Source organism: Centrocercus urophasianus, unplaced genomic scaffold, assembly GCF_019232065.1.
Source record: "Centrocercus urophasianus isolate 14NV4802_14NV808 unplaced genomic scaffold, USGS_Curo_1.0 seq_30, whole genome shotgun sequence".
Classification (NCBI taxonomy): domain Eukaryota; kingdom Metazoa; phylum Chordata; class Aves; order Galliformes; family Phasianidae; genus Centrocercus; species Centrocercus urophasianus.
The window spans coordinates 7,389,367-7,407,038 of NW_024884867.1; the positions used below are offsets into that span (position 1 = coordinate 7,389,367).

Genomic DNA, 17,672 nt, shown 5'->3' on the forward strand with positions numbered 1-17,672 from the left:
GCTTACATACATATTAAGTACAACATATAAAATGAATGCAGTGGAACAAAGCTTCTTCGTATAATTACATGGAAAAAAAGAAGAAAGAACACCAAAGAATTCACCAAATGTGAGCAGTCAAAATTACTTTGGAAATTCTGGAATCAACACTGATTAATTTTGGCACATGAATTACCCTGTTGCATTCATTATTGTACTTCCAGGAACAGGAGGATAAGGAGTTAATAAAAGCAAACTTCAGCCTCTTCAGGCCCAGTCAGAACAATTAATCATATCCTTTACTGATAAAAAAAAATTATTAAAACATCAGTGTTACTGAATCAGAATCATTAAGACACACCCACAGAGCAGTAAGCATTGCTAAATTTTATCCACACATTTGCAACAAATAAAATACAGCTCCAAAAGGTTAACATTGCTCAAGATCACATCAGACAGATCACAATAAATCTGAAATGCTGCCGTGTTAAATACAGGAATCTGCTGGGTAGTGCTGGGGAAGCTCGAAGAAGCTGCACTGATGCTGCAGACAGCTTGGTTAGAATGGAACAGACCCTAAACAAAGCACTGAAGCCTCGCTTCCTTCCCCACACACTCCCCACAGCTCATGCTTTCCGCCCTCTTATCCCACTGCTTCAGGTAATGAACAAGGTGATTTAGGTTCCACATACCATGTGCATCAAAGAATTCATCATCTGAGCTGTCATCTGAATCCCTGGCAATGCTCTGCATCCTCCACTCTGAGATACTATGGCGTGAGGGACTTGCTGGAAAAAGCAGAAAAGCCTTATGCGAAACGCTACTTCGACAAGACAGAGAGTTCCCAACATGATCTTTGCTGGAGGAAGAGTTGTGTGTTCTCTGCAAAAATGCACTGCTGCAATATTAAAAACACAAAACCCTGATGATGCTGATGTGATGTCAGTGTACCACTTTACGGATCCTGTTTGTTTACTGTTGTTATAACCTGCCAGCAAGATGCTACATTAAAGCAAGCTGTTTGTATCACTCTTAAGCTATTTTGAATGGCAGCTATTTATAATTGTTAGTAGGACGTGCAAAATCAGCTGGGTTTTAAAGTTTGCAATTAGGAAGGAAGCAGGCTGATTGGAAGCTTTCTTCGTTCCTCTAATCAGCACACAAGCCATGCCTCTGCTTCACTAACTTTTGGGTGGGTAGCTAAGCAGAGCAGCCTGGATAGAAATAATCTCTTTTCTGGAAGGAAATTGCTTCCACACAAATTGGATTAGAGATCTATTTAAACTTTAAACTTCAATGATTTAAACAACATGCTATCCAACTACTTCGGAGGGGAGCTGTCGGAGCAGCTGTCCTGCTGCAGCGAGGAGAAAACCCAACAAACCTTTTGGTTCCTGTCCCTGTTCACCCCCCTTTCTTCACACCTAGCTGCTCCCTTTCTCTTCCCTCTCCGGAGTTCCCTACACTGTATGGAAATACAAGGCAGCACTATTTTTTCAGATATATTTCAGCAGTGACGGAGTCTGAGCTCATCACAGAAACGTAGTCCAGTGAAGGGAACGGCTCAAAAAATTAGTTACATGGTTTTTCCCCTTTCAGATTCCTCTTGCATGTCACAGAGGGGAGTGCACACCTCACCCAACACAGCAAAAAATCAAGGAGACTGACAAATTCTCATTTAACATTACAAAGCCTCTGAAAGGCTCCGATTCCTGCGAGAGCTGCACGAGCCGTTTCATGCTATTGCTGCAACATCGTTAAACATGTAAGCCAAAGGCTTCCAATTTCAATTCTGCTACCTGACTGTCACGTGCAGAGACGAAGGAGACCCTGCATAGTCATCTAATTGCAGCCCAGCAGGGGTTTGGCAGCCCCCAGCTCCCCACCGCCCACCCCTCTGGAGCTGGGAGTGAGGAGGTTGGCAGAGCGCAGCCCATTCACGCTGCTGTGACGTCAAAGCACTCGCATAATGGATGCTAAAAATAGAGCATATAATAACATATGGGATGGCGAGGAGGGTCCTGCTATCACCAGAGGTCTCACTCGCGTGGTATAGAAAGGACTGAGATCTTTGGCAGAAAGGCGTTTGCTTTTTTCCTGTTGGAGGTAGCGGTGCGTCGACACAGCCCTCCTTGCTTCCATATGTTAACGTGCCACCAGAAAGATTAAAATATCTGCATGACGTACTTCTCAGCACATCACAAGTCATTTCTTCCATTACTTTTTCCTGTAAAAGCTGAGGCAGTCTGCAGTTTCAAACAAATCCACGCTTTGCTCTTAGCGAAAACCTTCAAGTAAAATCCTAAAGGGTCTGAAACCTACAGCTGCCAATGAATACATCAGCACTGAAGGGGGGTTCATAGCAAAGGGTGTAGCGAGAGATGGGCGCATTGCCAAAACATCCTGGTGCAAGCAAAGTAGCATTTTTATCTCCACACAAGGATTTATGAAGCGTCTGGTAGGTTCTTCCCTGGGGCTCACTGGTGAGTCATTGCAAGGTAAAACTGCTGCTCCTATCTCATTCACCATGTGATGAAATCAGTGATGGAGTGGTAAATAAAAATTGAGAATCAACTCCAATATTCGGTACATGTGAGAAATGGATAAGCTTCACTCACCCAGATGCCTCTTCCACCGTCCCTGGAAGAAATGCTGCCTCCTGGGGCTTCCGAAAAACCAAGATTTTTGCCCTCTTGCTGAGAGAGCTATTACCCCATCTACCAGCTGCGCCTGACTGAAAGGAGAGAGAGCTGCTGGGGATTCAAGCCCTGTCTCCCTGTAACTTGCATTGTAACTGAACCCTAAACAAGGTATCTGCTGGGGCTTTAACAGCAAAAGCCTGAAAGCTTGCTGAATAGTATTTAAAGGGGAATGTGATCATGATCCATGGTCTCAACTGGTTTCAAGTTAGCTATGAGTTTTGGTTCCCAAACAGCCAACATGCACTACCACTGTGAAAGGCAGCGAACCCCAGCCCCTCGTCCTTTCACAGCACCTGCCTTAGTTTCTCCAGCAGCTGATGGAGTCCTGCGGTGCGTCAGCTGCACTGCAGCATCATGCAGTAAGGTGTAACTGCAGGCAAGGGCACGAGGTGCCCGTTGGTAACGGCCTCCTGGATGAGCACTTAACTGCCACCTGCTGCTGGGTTCTGCACCCCGGAGCCAGGCGCAGCACAGCATGCAGGCAGGGAGCTCTGCTGAAGGATGAGGGCTTGTAAAAGCCACCGGCGGCTGTTGGGGAACAGGGCCAAAGCCTCTCTGTGCTGCTTTGTTTGTCATTTTCTGACACCCAACACTGCTACCCAGCTGCTTCCTGTTCTTCTACTGCTTCTCCTAATTTCTGTGCTTTCAAGAGGCTTTCAAGAGTGGCTTTCTCGAAAGCACAATATGAATTCTGCCATATGCCCTTCTGACAGTCACGCTTATGGGATAATGACAAACATCTCCAAACCCACAGGAAGCCACCTGAGAAGACTGAACCTGAAATACCAGCAGAAATTTCTTATGAGAGCTGAAAGAGCCCACAAGAAGAATAAGCACTGTCCCAAAGGTTCCAGCCAGCCATAATTTCCTAAAGCCCAGCCTCAGCACAGTTCAGATAAGCATCTTACCTCCTCTCTTTGAAGACCGGGAGGACTTGGAAGAGGTGGACCACTGCTTGGTGAGCGATCTCCCAGAGGCTGTTTCACTGTTACCAGAGACATCTTCTGGGTCCACAGGTGAAACTGTGTCAGTTTCAATGTCCTTCTCACCAGGAGCATCTTTGACTCCGTGCTGCTCGGGATCATTTTCACCACAGAACTGGGCCATCTTCTGAGCCAGCATCAGCTGTGCCTCTTTCTCCAGCTGCCGGATATCCTCGATGGTGAGGCCGTACCATTCGTCCTGCCAGCACCAAGCCTGCCGATGGGCACGGACCATGACCTTCCGCAAGCCTGCAAAGCCAGAATGTCCCAGTCAGCAGTGCTAGAGAGCTGCAGGAGGAAGTGTGTTCCCTTCCCCAAAACCTCAAGACTCCGTGGCATTGATATTACAGAAGCGTTGACAACATAACGCATCAAGCTGTAGATATGGATGTTTGTATATCAATCAAGGTTGGAAAATCAGTCATTTCTGTGCTGTACCTCCTCAGTTCTTGCTAAACAATCATCCACTGACAAATTAGCTGGTATTCTGCTTTTAGCTTGGGAAGGCATTGCATAATTCCACATCCAAGACTTTGCCTGCAATTGCCTGCTCTGCCAAGGAAGAGCCAGGCACAGGCCACAGATAGCACCCTTATGAAACTCTGGGAAGTTGCAACACGTAGATCCAGCCTTCAACATGAATGGGACATGTTCCCAGAAGAATGTTACAAAGCCAACAACAACAACAAAAAAAATCACATTTAAAAATTATTATTTTTTTTTTTTAACCCAGGCTTGTTTCAAGTGGTTCCTTCGCAATTACCACATAACCCACAGCAATATGGGACATGATAGAAGGGCTTCCCATATTGGTTATGCTAAGATAACCAAAAGCTCTCCTCTTCCTGGAAACCCTGCACTTGGTTTCTACACATCAGTAAAAAACCACCACAGATATGAGCTTCAGAGAGAATGGAATGGGAAGAAAAGGGAAGGAGGGAATAAAGCATACTTTATTTTGCAGATACGATCTCTCTTCCGTAGCACAAGAAAAATGAAGTGTGTAAAGCCAATTCAAAACTTGATTTCTATGTGTCACATAACTGAAATGAGTAACTATCTCAATATCAACACACAGTGCTCGCAAGGCAAGAGAAACTCTCCCCAGACTTGCAGCTGACGGCCAACATCACCACATCACCAAGACTTTTAGAGCAGAGTGATTGCTGTGGATTTTCAATCTATTTTACTGCTTAAAGCTCACATCAGGTCAAAGCTCCAAACTGTCATATATTACTGATGGGAACACCCAGCAGTAACAGTGCTTTTTAAAAGCTTCTACAAATACTGACAATCCTCAGGTACCAATCAATGAATATTGTTCCCCCTTTAATTACTGGCAGGCAGTAGTGAACTGACAGACACGCCAAGGGCAGCAGCAGGGCTGTGGGCTGCAGCTCTCTGCTGGTGTGCAGGTGCTCGAGCACTCAACTCTAACAAGACCCTATTTGAGCACCACAGGTCACAGCACCACCGCTGCCTTTACACCACAGCAAGCAATCAATAGGCAACATTAAAACCATGGATAATGGTTCCAATGCACAGGGGTTCTAAGCTGTTTCCAGCAATATTTGCTTTGCTGTTGTAAAGAGACCCTTAGATCTCACTACTGTCATGCCTTCTGTGATCTTATGCCTAAAGGCTATCTTTGTTTTCAGCAATTATTTTTTTTTTCTTTTTTATCTGAAGCATATAAAAGCTTATTTTTCTATGTTTATTTCTTTCCAGGCCTGGGCACTTTGTTTTCTGCTCTGCACTTCAGTTAGTCCTCCATGTCACCAGCTAACGCAAGCCACCCTATCAGGAAGAAACAAGCACAGAGATCAGCAGCTAACAGGATGGATCAGCTCAACCTGAACTTCATTTGCACAGTAAGATTAAGTCTATCAATATTTTATGCAGTTCTCTGCCTGACTTTCAAATGGGAGCTCCATTTAACAGGAGCACACTTGAACCAGCAGACTGTGACCTTCTGGGGGCTGAACAAGGAGCATCGGCCACTTAATTCTATTCAACCTTAGCCAAGATTCAGTGTTATTTCCCCCACCAGGTTACTTTTTGCAGAACTGCAGGAGAACATTTTAGCCTTTTTCACCTCCTGTTATGACTGACAATCAGCAGAGGTTAAAAAACAGAGATTAAACTCTCATCACATCCAACAGAAAGCCAAGAAAACCCTTCCTTTGCTATAGCTCACATCACAGCCGTCCTTTGGGCTCACCTGCTCCCAGCCCAATGGAATCTACGGACCTCCTCACTGGCACTGCTCATGTCAGGCTGATTAAACATCCCCCAAATCATTCTTTCTAAAGCCTTCTCTTCTGAAAACAAGATGGCATGATTCATCATTCCAGATCAGTTATGAATCAAAAAGACTGAGATTATTTTCCTAGCCTCTGGCCTTCAACTGGGACACCAGCAATGCTGCTCTTCTTTTTTTCAAGCACAGGAAGAAACCTGAAAGAGAGCAAGGCTGTCCAGGTACAGAAGAAATTGAAAAACAAATGCTGATGAGCCTCTACACAGCCATATGAATTCAAGATCCAGCTACAGATGACTGACATCATGTCTGAACATATGCAGTGGAAAAATTTGAGTCTTACAGTTTTTCCTCAACATGTCAGAGAAAACAAGCATATCTGGAAAGTGAAAGGGAGGGCATGGATCAGGAAACAGAGTGAAGTTGTGAAAAACTCTTCTTAACAGATCAGAGATGCCCAGCAGCACAGTGCTGAAGTCTTCCAATCCAACCCATTCTATGATTCCTCTTCAGAACTGATGGATAACCCCACAGTCTTGGCAGGCAAGTCAGCCACTGAAGTCAGTGAGAATGACAGGAGTTTTGAAAAGATGCAGGTAGCAGCTGATTACAGTAATACGTAGTAGATAACAAGTTGTTAATTATTTCGATATCGAGTAGTTAACAAGACTTCATTATTTCTCTGAAGTGCACAAAGCTTTGGTTAAAAAAAAAAAAAAAAAAAAAGGAAGCCACACATGCACATCAGTACACATTCAAATTGAGTTCAGAAGTATTCATCATTTTTGTGTTGTTTTAATTATAACATTTCCCACTGCGTTGTGTAGAAAGATGATCTGTGAAGAGTCTAGCAGGGTGCAAACATTTAAATCATTCACCTTTCAACTCACCACCTCACCAGCTCTGCTGAATCCTTCAGGTGCTGGCTTTTGTAAGTGACTTGTCTGTAGACTGTGGTGTTTAACTTAATTTCAAAAAAGAAAGTGTAAGTGAATATGACAAGAGTCAGGATAGCTGAACTTAAAAAGCATTTGTTTGCTGCTTGGGTTTGTTTTTCAATTTGAATTAAAAGTAGCAACTACAGCAATTAAAATAAAACAAACAAAAACCACCACCAAATCTTGCCCAGATCTCCTTCAACCATCTACATAAAGCAACTGGTCAGATGCCCATCGATTATGCACACAGTGGCAACATCCCAGAGCTTTTATAATGCACTCTCTCAGTTTCCTGGCAGCTGATAAAGGATGTCTGATTTTCTCCACGCAACATTATTTCCTTGATGGTCACAGCAGATTTGATATCCTTGTCAGCGCAGTTCTGGCTGTCTGACTGTATCTGATCAAAGGTGACTGCAGCTGTATCTGCTGACTCCCTGCCTTCCCTTGCTCAGTCCTCTCACAAAGGGAAGCGTGTTGTCACATCTGTATCGTGCTAATCACGATCCACCTTCTCTTCAAAAGACCAAAGCCTACCTACAGGTAACAGTGGGCAGTGCTCATCTGGATAAACTTTTGTACTGGAGTGCTTAAATGAAGACAGAGTTCTACAAAACAGCTTTCTAAAACCTCTTCCACCTCATCACTGCACAACAATTTGGGCACATTTAGCCAAAGACACACTAGCTTACTCAAAGTTCTGATTTCTGGGATGGGAACACACTTTGCCACCATATATAATCAATACACAGTCAACACTCTTGTTTAGCAACAAAAGAACTGTAGCCCACGTGCACGATTAGGAAGCAAGTGGGAGCAGAACATTATGCAGTGCCAGCCCAATTAAACTTAAATTCTATGGGTAAGGAGTAAAAAAGCACACAAATATTACAGCCAAGCAGACTAACAGCCCACAATTTTAGTTTGTGTGTCGGACTGTCAAAGCACTGAGTAACTGTCCAATTAGTCATCTGAAAAGAAAAAAAAGGTGCTGCACTCAGTAAGACTGAGAACATTTCAACACCATCCCCCAAAGTCACTCCCTCTTCACTCAGTAGCCCTTCCACATATAACAACCCATCCAGCTCTTAACTTAGAAGTTTCCTTCCCACAGGTCATTCTCTAGTTACAGTTTGCACCACTGAAGGGCTGCTCCCACCTCAGGCAAAGTTTCAACCCTGCTCTGGATTTCTGCCTCAGTTTTGTCCCCATTTTGATGACCCTGCATAGGGAGAGCTAATTCCCCAAGGAGCAGATTTGCAGAAGCCAGCAGCAGAGGAGCCAGCAAAGAAATGGCAAGGAAGAGTTGGCAGACAAACATTTCCAGCACCTGAGTAGCTCAGTCCATGACCCAGTATACGAACCTGGCCAGTCTGCCATAGCTCACATTCTCCCTCTTTAAACACCCTCACCCAGCCATCCTTTGCACACAAATTCAGACACTTTTCCCACTCACAGAGCGCTTGTCCAGGGCTGCCCCATCCACAGGAAGGCTACACATTTGTAGACCCCAAAGCTTTTGCTTTCACTTTTACTCACTCAGCTTTGTCTTGCCTTAAAGTCTTCTCTCATTTTATGCATCTTAACCAGTTTGAAAAACAGTATTTGCCATCACTGTAACAGAGTGGAAAGGCTTTTGAAAGGCAGACAATGAGCTGGCTGGGCTCTCTGCAAAGCCTCAATCAAGAGGAAAATGGCAGGCAATCTTTCATGAAACACAAAAGAGACATTTCTAAGGGACCACGGTTTAATCTATGCCAAACACCTCTGAACAACTAGAGGAGTCACATGCTTCTTTTTCATTTAGCAGATACAAAGGAGTTGTTATTCTGCCCCCATGTTTAGCAGCACACACTAAATTAACCCATGTCTCTGAAGCACCAAGGGAGTTCGTTGCAGAGAGCCACTTGTAATGAAGCCTATAGCAGGAAAAACTTCCATCTGTGGATAAGTAAAACCAAAGGGGCTCTAAGAAAGGAAACTGTGACTGTTCAAAAATGTTGTGCAGCATTCTCCACTGCTCTATCAGTATTTTCCACATTAGCTCTCAGGAGCAGAGTATCACTAAGAAGAGTTATAAAGTTATTTACTTCTAGCATCAGGTCCTTCAAAGAAGCTTTGCATATGGAAAGGGACAGCTGTAGAGGAAAATTCACTGTAGACAGAAAGCAGGAAGCATCCTTTACATAGTCTTCCTTGGGACAGACACTGCTCTGCACTTCTTTTGACATAGGAATGTTTCTTTAAAACATTCTTTAAGTTACCCACCTGGCCATAGAGCCTCTCTCCCGTGGCAAGGCTCACAAAGTCTGTCACTGTTGTGTATAGATTTTCTGCAAGAACAAATTACTGCCAGTATTGCTACCACCTGCACAGTCCCCACTTAGTTTCTTCTGGAACACAAACAATAGGCTGCCTCCTTAAAAGCACTGACCTAAGAATAATGCATCAATCAAAGCAGCACATTTACTCACAACTGAGAGCCGTCAGTGCCCCATGGTGTGTTATAACACAGTGAGGTGGGGAGTGTGGAACACAGAATGTAAGGCCACACAAAGACCCACATGCCTCACCACAAGGCAGGCAGGATCCAGGGGTTGGTTTTCTGGGACTAATTAGGGCTCATCGTGGAAACTCATTTCCTTGAGCTGCCCTTGAGGAAATTGTCCAAAATAAAGAAAAATGGCCCGTTTTGAAAGAGATCCAAGTTTAACACACAAATCCTTATTTAAAAAAATGAACTTGAAACTCTTTAGATGGCCGCATGTGATTCAAATTCATGCATGCCATGACTATAAGTAATAGAACTACATTTTTCCGAACTGACCAAAAGCCCTGCAAAAGAGCAATCAGATCTGACAATCCTGGGATATCACACACTGCACATACCTCAACACTGTATTTTAATTCAGAAACAACATTAATGAGTCGACAGTGAACCTTGCAAGTCTATAAATGCTCACCAACATCATGGATAAACCGCTCGATTTTTGACTGCATCCCCCAGTATCTGAACTCGACTTTACAAAGTTTATATGCACACATGATGGGGTATTTCCCAGGGTTGTTCTTGTACTCTTGAATCCAGTCTTCTGATAGAGGGCCTCTTTTAGTCTTCATTGATTTATACAGCTTTGGATCCTCTTCAGCTTTGTATTCATGTGGAGGGATAGGATCTTTAACTATATCAATAGGATCTGTAGAAAAAACAGAAGTAGATAGACATTTCCTGAATAAAAGAAGAAACATTTTTCAGGAGTTATTTGTTTTAGCCAGTACCAGAAGCATCATAGCAATTTAGTTTCTTTTTGACTTACACTTATATGACTGATATTTAAATTGTTTATATGCTGCTGCTGGGTAGAGATCAGTTCTGCCAGAGCAACTTGTATGCACAGAACCAGCAAACCAAGGCTTTGCTCCAAATCATTCTGCCCAGTCACTACAGGTACACAGCAGATCTACTTACTCCTTTCTTTCCAGCTCCAAAAATATTTTTTTTTGCTATTCCATCTCTCAGTTTTTCAAACATGACTAACCGTGATACAGCTCTGCCTAATCTGAGACTGTCAAACACAGCATCTCCCCTCCTTTTTTTTTCCCACTACTGTTATGGAAAAGGGGCTGCCTCTGAATGTTATATCTTTGGAACCCATTACATGAGATTACTGTTCACTCCTCAAACCTTACTGTTACACCAGATGTAATAGGGAAGGTAGAAAGTTCAATGCAAACCCAAATTGTCCTAATTAACGCTTCAACAATGGAGAAGTGGAAATCAACATATGCTTGCTCTGTTCCCATTGCAAAGATCTGAAACCCCGACCCCAGACCTCAGCAGCAGGATCTCCCTTTGCTCTTCCAACATTCTCAGCACGGCAGCATGACTCAAACCTGTGTGCTCAGACCGAAAGCCAGTGAGATAGGCTTAGGAATTGCAGACAAGCAAAGTGAAGTTTAACACAAGCAGTCTAAATGAAGTAACACTCAAGTCTAATTGCACAATTACCCGCCACGGTCAGTTTGTCAACAGAGCCTGAGGAGCCAGAGCAGCCACTAGGTGTCCTTCCCCAGGGCTCCCATTGGGCCAGCCTGAACTCGGATCCCTTCTGCAGCCCCAGGGATGCCTCGGCTCTGCAGGGCTGAACGTGCCAGCACTCTGCCGTGCAGCTGGGCTCCAGCAGATGCTGTCGGTACAGGCAGCATGGACAGCAAGACAGAGGGGTGCTCTAACACTTGACATTTTCTGCCATTCGACAGGTTATCCTGTTTTTGCCTTTTCTCTTGTTCAATCCTTACAAATGTAAGGCTCATTAATGCAATCTCCCAGACAGCTGTGAAGCTGGAGTATTAATCTGCACAAGGTAATGCTAAGAGAAGAGGAAGCAAAATGAAATGCACCTTCCATTTTCAGAAATGCAGATAGGAACGTTCTTCATATACACGAAAGAGATACTCAATCACACAGCACTATTTTCCTCTTCAGTGGTTATTTCTGTTAACCCTCAAATCTTTAGATGTGCAGCAAGGTCTCAAAGCATGAAAACCATTCACTTCCTTTTACAGACAGGAGGAGTTTTACATCAAACTTAGAAGAGAACTCAGGTGTTCTCATTCTACTCGATGTAACCCTGCCCAGCAGTCAAACCTCTGATGGGTGTGCATTTCCATGTTTGGGGGGTGGATGGGACACGACAGGGAGGTGGGACATACCAAGAAAAATCCTTTACACAACACAAAGCAGAATAAAGGAAAAGAAAAGGGCTCTTCACCTAGAATGGTTTGTCTTTTTTCTGCAGGAGAAAGGTTGAAAACATTGACGTGCTCTCCTGGATCAGTTTTGTAGTATGTCTCGATATCAATAGAGAACTTCTCCACAAAAGGGCACGTATACCTGGAAGTGAGAGCAACACAGTTAGAGTAAGCTCTGCTCAGTCTGGCAAGCAGAGAAAATGCTTGCCTAAAATGTTCAAAATCAAATTCAAGCCAGTCTTCACTCATATTGTACTTCAGATATACTTAAATTAAGGACTGTGGAGATTAAAAAGACTTCAGTAACTTAAGACACAAGCTAGCCTTGGAGTTATGACTTCAGTGAAACCCCAAACCCGCAACACAAAGGAGTTTGCTCCCCATGAGGTGTTACAAGGATTACAGGTGAGAGGATTCCAGTGCTCCCCACAGTTACTGATGACTGGGCACCCAAACTGAACAAGAAACATCTTCCCAGCCAACAAGAAGCAAACATTGGCAGGAGAAAGCCCTGTGAATTAGGGCAACAGTGTCTCCCTCCAGAAGATGATTATCAAAGCAGACTATATACGAAGGAGCAGTTTTCAGAAAGGAGATAACTACAGAGTCCGATGTATCAACAGGTTTTATTATCTTTACTGATACGATACCCTGGAAATGAAAGAAAAAAAGCAGAGTTCCTGCCTGGAATCTGCAGCAGAATAAAATATGGACTGGTTTGGCACAAGGCCATGTTTCCTGGCCAGGCGATTCACTCACAGGCATTTCAAGAGGATGGATAAAAACAGACTGAAAATGGACTTCAATCACTTCAAAGTCATACAGCTCCATTACATTTAGTCATGAATGACTGCCCATACACAGATGCTGACACTTCCTCTTTCCCCAAATTCGTGTTTCCTATGTCAAGACCAGCTAAAACAAATCTATAAAACTTAAGGTTTCTGATAAATATCAAAAGATTCGGAAGCCTTTTTATTATGGAATATAACAGGAACATCAGACTGAATAGAAGGAACGATCTAAACCAGAGTAACTGGTAAGACAGTTATTTATTCCAGGGTATCTGAAGTCTTCCCAGACAAAAACGGAGGACCCAGATGGCTCCACAGAGCCTCCGACTCTCTTTTCTTCTCAGAGAGAAAACCATAGGGTGTAAGTTTGTTATTTTCTGTCTTGATAACAGTAAAATAGCTCCCAGAAAAGGAATGCTAAATCCTGCTGTATTTGATTGTGTTCAGCAAGACAACTTTCCCATCGCTATGCACATTTATATCCTTACTGAGCTAGCAGATAACTGCAACAGTAAGTAGAACACACAGTGCAGGAGATGAGACTAAATAAAAACTATTCAAGATTTCCCACGCTTTGATGGACAAACAGCTCACATTTTAGAGCAACCAGCCACAAACTATCAAGTACTTATGCAGTCAGCCCTGGCAACACTTAAGCTTCTGAGATTAAGCACAGTGTAAGAATTTCAGGACTTGGCACCTCATTTTCTCTGAAGGACATTACTGGAGATGTAAGACATGCCACTGTCACAGAAAGCAATGAATCCTCTCCGTAAAGTAGGGATAGAACTCTGAACATTCTGGTCAATTTTACCTTGTCCTGGTATAAGGGTAGGCATTCCATGATTCCTCTTCGACTCGCAGAGCTGCCTTGGGCAATATTGACCGAAACCAGCTGGGTATGTGCATACCAATGTGGTACACTTTGTGAGTATACTGCCCGTTCCCTCCTGGCCCATCCATGTATGGCCTGTTCTCCAGGATCTCTACTCCACTGCCTTCCCCACATGTCTCCTCTCTGCTCTTTTTCTGAAAGGGAAAATATACCACAGAGTTAATCAATACAACATAGCGAGGTCTCGAAGCACACAGACACTGGGGATGGTTTGTAGGACTCTTGCTGACCACAGTTTTATACAGCCACCAGAACTGCAGCAGCACCCTGGCAGTAGGAGTACTAAAACTAGAGATTATAAATGAAAGATTTAGATATTCATCTGGACAACACAGGAGGCAAGATATTATTTATTAAAGATCCAATACAAACCTGGATGACATCTCTAAAGCTAAGAGAGAATTTGAATGAAGACGTAATGACACAAATTCCTATGCTTACAAGAAGGTACACATAAGTCTTTCTGAGAGTGCACTGTCCCTTGGCTCCAGCTCTGAATCACCCAACAGCACAGAAAACTGTCACATCTGTGGGTAACAAGGCAAAGGGGGGTTGGTCTAACTTGCCAAATCCTTGCAGTGTTGTGTCAGCATGAAGAATCATGCACATGCTCAGCACAGCACCTCAGTACTAAAAACTGTTTTATGACCCAAACCCATAGGATCTGGGGCTTTGTTGCCTGTGGTCTGGCAGAGCAGGAGCTCTCCATGAATAGCTTGGAGACTGTGCTCTGCTAATTAAGATATTTAGAAGAAATAACCCAAATTTGCCAGAATGCACACAGCACCCCCTGGCAGCCTCCACATTTTGGCTTATTTGTAGCAGAGCCCCTCATTGAGGGACCTGGCAGAGTTTCCTTCAGTCAGAAAACCACTGATTTCACTGTTTCTAAGAAGAGCTAGAGGGAAACCAAGTAGTTGTCCATCTATAACACACTTCAGATCAGATTATGCATAACCTTCATCATTTCCAAACAACAGATTCATGGTGTTTCAAGTTGTTGAGTTTCTTGTTTGTATTTGAGAGGCTTTGGAAATTAAGAAAAAAACTGGAATTGTATACAAGAATCAACTGTGAAATATAACGCAATAACAAACTCTCACTTCTGGCATACAAACAATTCAAAGGAAAATGAGATTTAACAAAAAATGATGAATGAGATGCAAGAGATCAGCTTCTCGTCTATTCAGGCCAGGATGATAAGCCAACATAGCTATTTAAAAAGAGAACTTTTTCTTCCTAAATAACTCTCAAGTGATTTAAAAGTTAAACAGCTGCAACCAACAAATCCAAATAACTGACAATCTAAACAGTCATTTTTTCCTGCCCCACAAACTGCAAAGTACTGCGAAAGAGAAGGGCTTTTGTAAAGTTTATATCTAAAATTCAGCTGGCAGTTCATAAAAACACACATCCTCTTAAAACAAATTACTGCATTTCAGTTCTTTTGTAAGCACTGACCAAGCCTTGTACAAATATTTATGACAATAACATTAAATAATCTTGATAACCCAAAAATCTGATTAATTCAGAGGTCTCGCGAAAGGCAGCAACCCAGCAGGCATAGCGAATGTGTCAGACAGAATAGTAACATGGCATCTGCTCCGAGCAGTTGATACAAATTATGGAGATCTAGAGCTCTTTTATATGGCAGAAGCACAAGGAAATCACAAGCAGAGGAAATGCAGATTCTCTTAGTGCCAAGTTATCGCACGTGGAATCACAGATCTGCTGGGTTTAAAGCTACTGTTCTAGATTGCGTGGGTATCAACAGTGCCAAGTCAAACCTGCAGGTCCTTGGTTTGGACCAAAACACATGCAGGAGTTCTTCAACTTCAAAAGAAATCCACAGCACCGAGCAGCCTCAGTACTGCTGTGAGCATGCAAAGCCAAGAGTGCACAAGAGTGGTGTCCCCAGACTTACAACCGCTTGTATTGAAATGGAAAACCAAAACACTGAAGATGTATTTTAATAGCCATGGTTGACATTAAAACAGGCTTTCTTTCTCAGAATACTGTTTGATGCTCTTCCTTTCAGAGCTCCCTCACAGAGATGCACTGTGCCTTGCCTTCTCTGACAGCTCTTCAGCTCTAAGCCTGAACACTCAGCACCTGGTGCTGCTGATTCCAACTCCAGCTCCCACCAAACAGCAGCAGGCAGGGATGTCTTCTGCACTGTTTCCTTTATCAAAGCACCAGGCACTCGCTTGGTCACCTCTCCAAGAAGGGATCAACCCAGCTCTTGATTAACACAACTCCATTTTTGAATCTACCCGTATTGCTGATGGAAAAAAAATAACTGACACTCTTTGGGGAAGTCAGTTTGCATTGCACTTCTGATTTTTTTCTTGCTTTATTCATTTCTCCACTCCTGCAAGAAACCCCAAATCCTATTCTGACACAGTGCTGGCGTCTTCCTCTGGTCTTTCTAGATAACCAACTCCAGTCCACAGACCTTTTTGTCAACTGAAAATGTTCGGTGAGTCCAAGCCCAACACGTACATCCTGCTTGTCAATTTTCTATGATGGGACAGCAAGAATATTTTCTTAGATGAATGTGAAGAAAGAGCTGCACCCTTGCACGACAAAAATCAGAGCAGCAAAGTTCACACCTCAATCTATCTTTTGAGCCAGGCCAATTTCTACTCAAAGCACAACACAGCTTATCACTGGAACAGTGGTACAACCAAAGGGAAACTTCCTGTGAGCCTCACAAGGCTGCTTCCCAGCATCATATGCTCTCCTCCTTCCCAATTTGTGTGTAGAGAAGGCTGCATGCAACAGGAAGGTTGGGAAGGACCAACGAGGCCAGGTTAGATGGCAAACAGAACAATCACCAACCAGTCACAGAGACAAAAGGAAGATACATATCTGAGAGAATAAAATAAAGACATCAGCAACACGCACTCAACAGACCAGTCTGATGCTCTGTGCCCAAGTGGCTCTGTGAAAGTACACCACTTCTGGGAGCGAAGAGCAATTTGCTTTTCAACCACAGCCTCTTCATGGCTATTGTGACTCAGCTACAGCATGGAGAGAGCTTATCACAAGGAAGTGTCTGTAAACAACCATTTAAAAAATAACCACTGATGAGGAAAACACTTGGCTTGAGAAACACTGGGCATACACTCTCCAAAGAATACTCATCTGCTGGGATAGGCAGCTGTGCAGGCATTTGGGTCAGTGTTGGCTTCACAGACCACGCTCCTACAAAAAGTAGAGATTTTACTTAGTAGACCGCCTGAGTTATTGCTATTTGCTACCAAACTGGCAACACTATTTTCCCTCTACATGAATATCTGAGGAACAGTTTCCAACATCAAAGAGTACCTAACGGCCCCCATGCAAGATATCTAAGCTGTAATCACAGTAAACCGCCTTATATTGTATTACAACAGGAAATCTGGTCATCCCTTTTAGAAGTCCCTCTCTTCTGCTGATGACACTCGATGTTCTGCACAGCCCCATCAATAGCTTTCCAGGACAGATGGTGACACAGATCCCTTCTAGCTAAAGTAATAGCATTAAATTACTCATAACAGGGAACCCAGAGAAGCAGATGCACCATGATTAGCAAGAATTTCAGTTACTTAAAGGGTTCTATTAAAATAAATCTCTTGGCACAGCAGCATAGCATGGGACACAGCACATGACCTCACCGTAATAATCATAACATGAATAACTCCAGTGAATGTCAGTCACACATCAGGTGAGCCTAACCCCACTATCATCTGTCCTTCACGATGGGAGACATGAGGCTGCGAACAAAGACAGGCTGACCAGCTCCCTGATCCCAGCAAATGCCATGGAGTGCATCCTGCAACGCTGTGCTGCAGCCATCCTGGCCCAGCAGAGTGATATGAGGAGATGAATGCAGTCTGTGTGGTTTTTAGCAGGGTCAGTTCAGTGAAGGAACGACAGCTGCTGGCAACAGAACTCCCCAGGTTGACGATTCATCTTGAGAAACGCATAAGTCAAGCTGTGGAAACAAAACTTGCTTTCTAGGCTTTTTAGTAGAATTAGTTTAATTCCACTCCTCTTAGACACTCTGAATGTCTCAGCTATTCAGGAGTGACTCAGATCCAACCTGTCCCTGCAGGCCATGCTGAGCACATGCAGGCGGCGGCGGTGCACACAGGCTCCACGCGCAATAGAAACACCATCAGGAGGTGCTACGGGTGCTGTGCTGCATTTTGCAACTACAGAAGAACCTGGTTTCTACTGTGTGTTCCACACATACCTGGAGATCCACCAAAAAGGTCAGCTTTTAGGAGGTGTGTGAAAGGTGAATAAGGTGAATGTTTATTGCCGAGGAGGCTTAAAGTTGAAGAAGGCTGTATCCATTCATAGCATCCACTTCAAGAGGCCT

General features: G+C 43.6%; 1 protein-coding gene across 16 annotated transcripts in view; it reads right to left on the reverse strand.

The window, feature by feature from the left end:
* PITPNM2 (phosphatidylinositol transfer protein membrane associated 2) overlaps positions 1-17,672 on the reverse strand; it is a 115,898-nt gene that overhangs the window by 35,899 nt on the left and 62,327 nt on the right. For all 16 annotated transcript variants that reach the window (XM_042828586.1, XM_042828591.1, XM_042828596.1 and 13 more), the window contains 5 exons: positions 13,223-13,437; positions 11,635-11,756; positions 9,826-10,059; positions 3,590-3,913; positions 672-767 (listed from right to left, as the gene is read on the reverse strand). In XM_042828586.1, the coding sequence (XP_042684520.1) occupies positions 672-767; positions 3,590-3,913; positions 9,826-10,059; positions 11,635-11,756; positions 13,223-13,437 (991 nt within the window). The remainder of the gene's footprint in view (positions 1-671; positions 768-3,589; positions 3,914-9,825; positions 10,060-11,634; positions 11,757-13,222; positions 13,438-17,672) is intronic.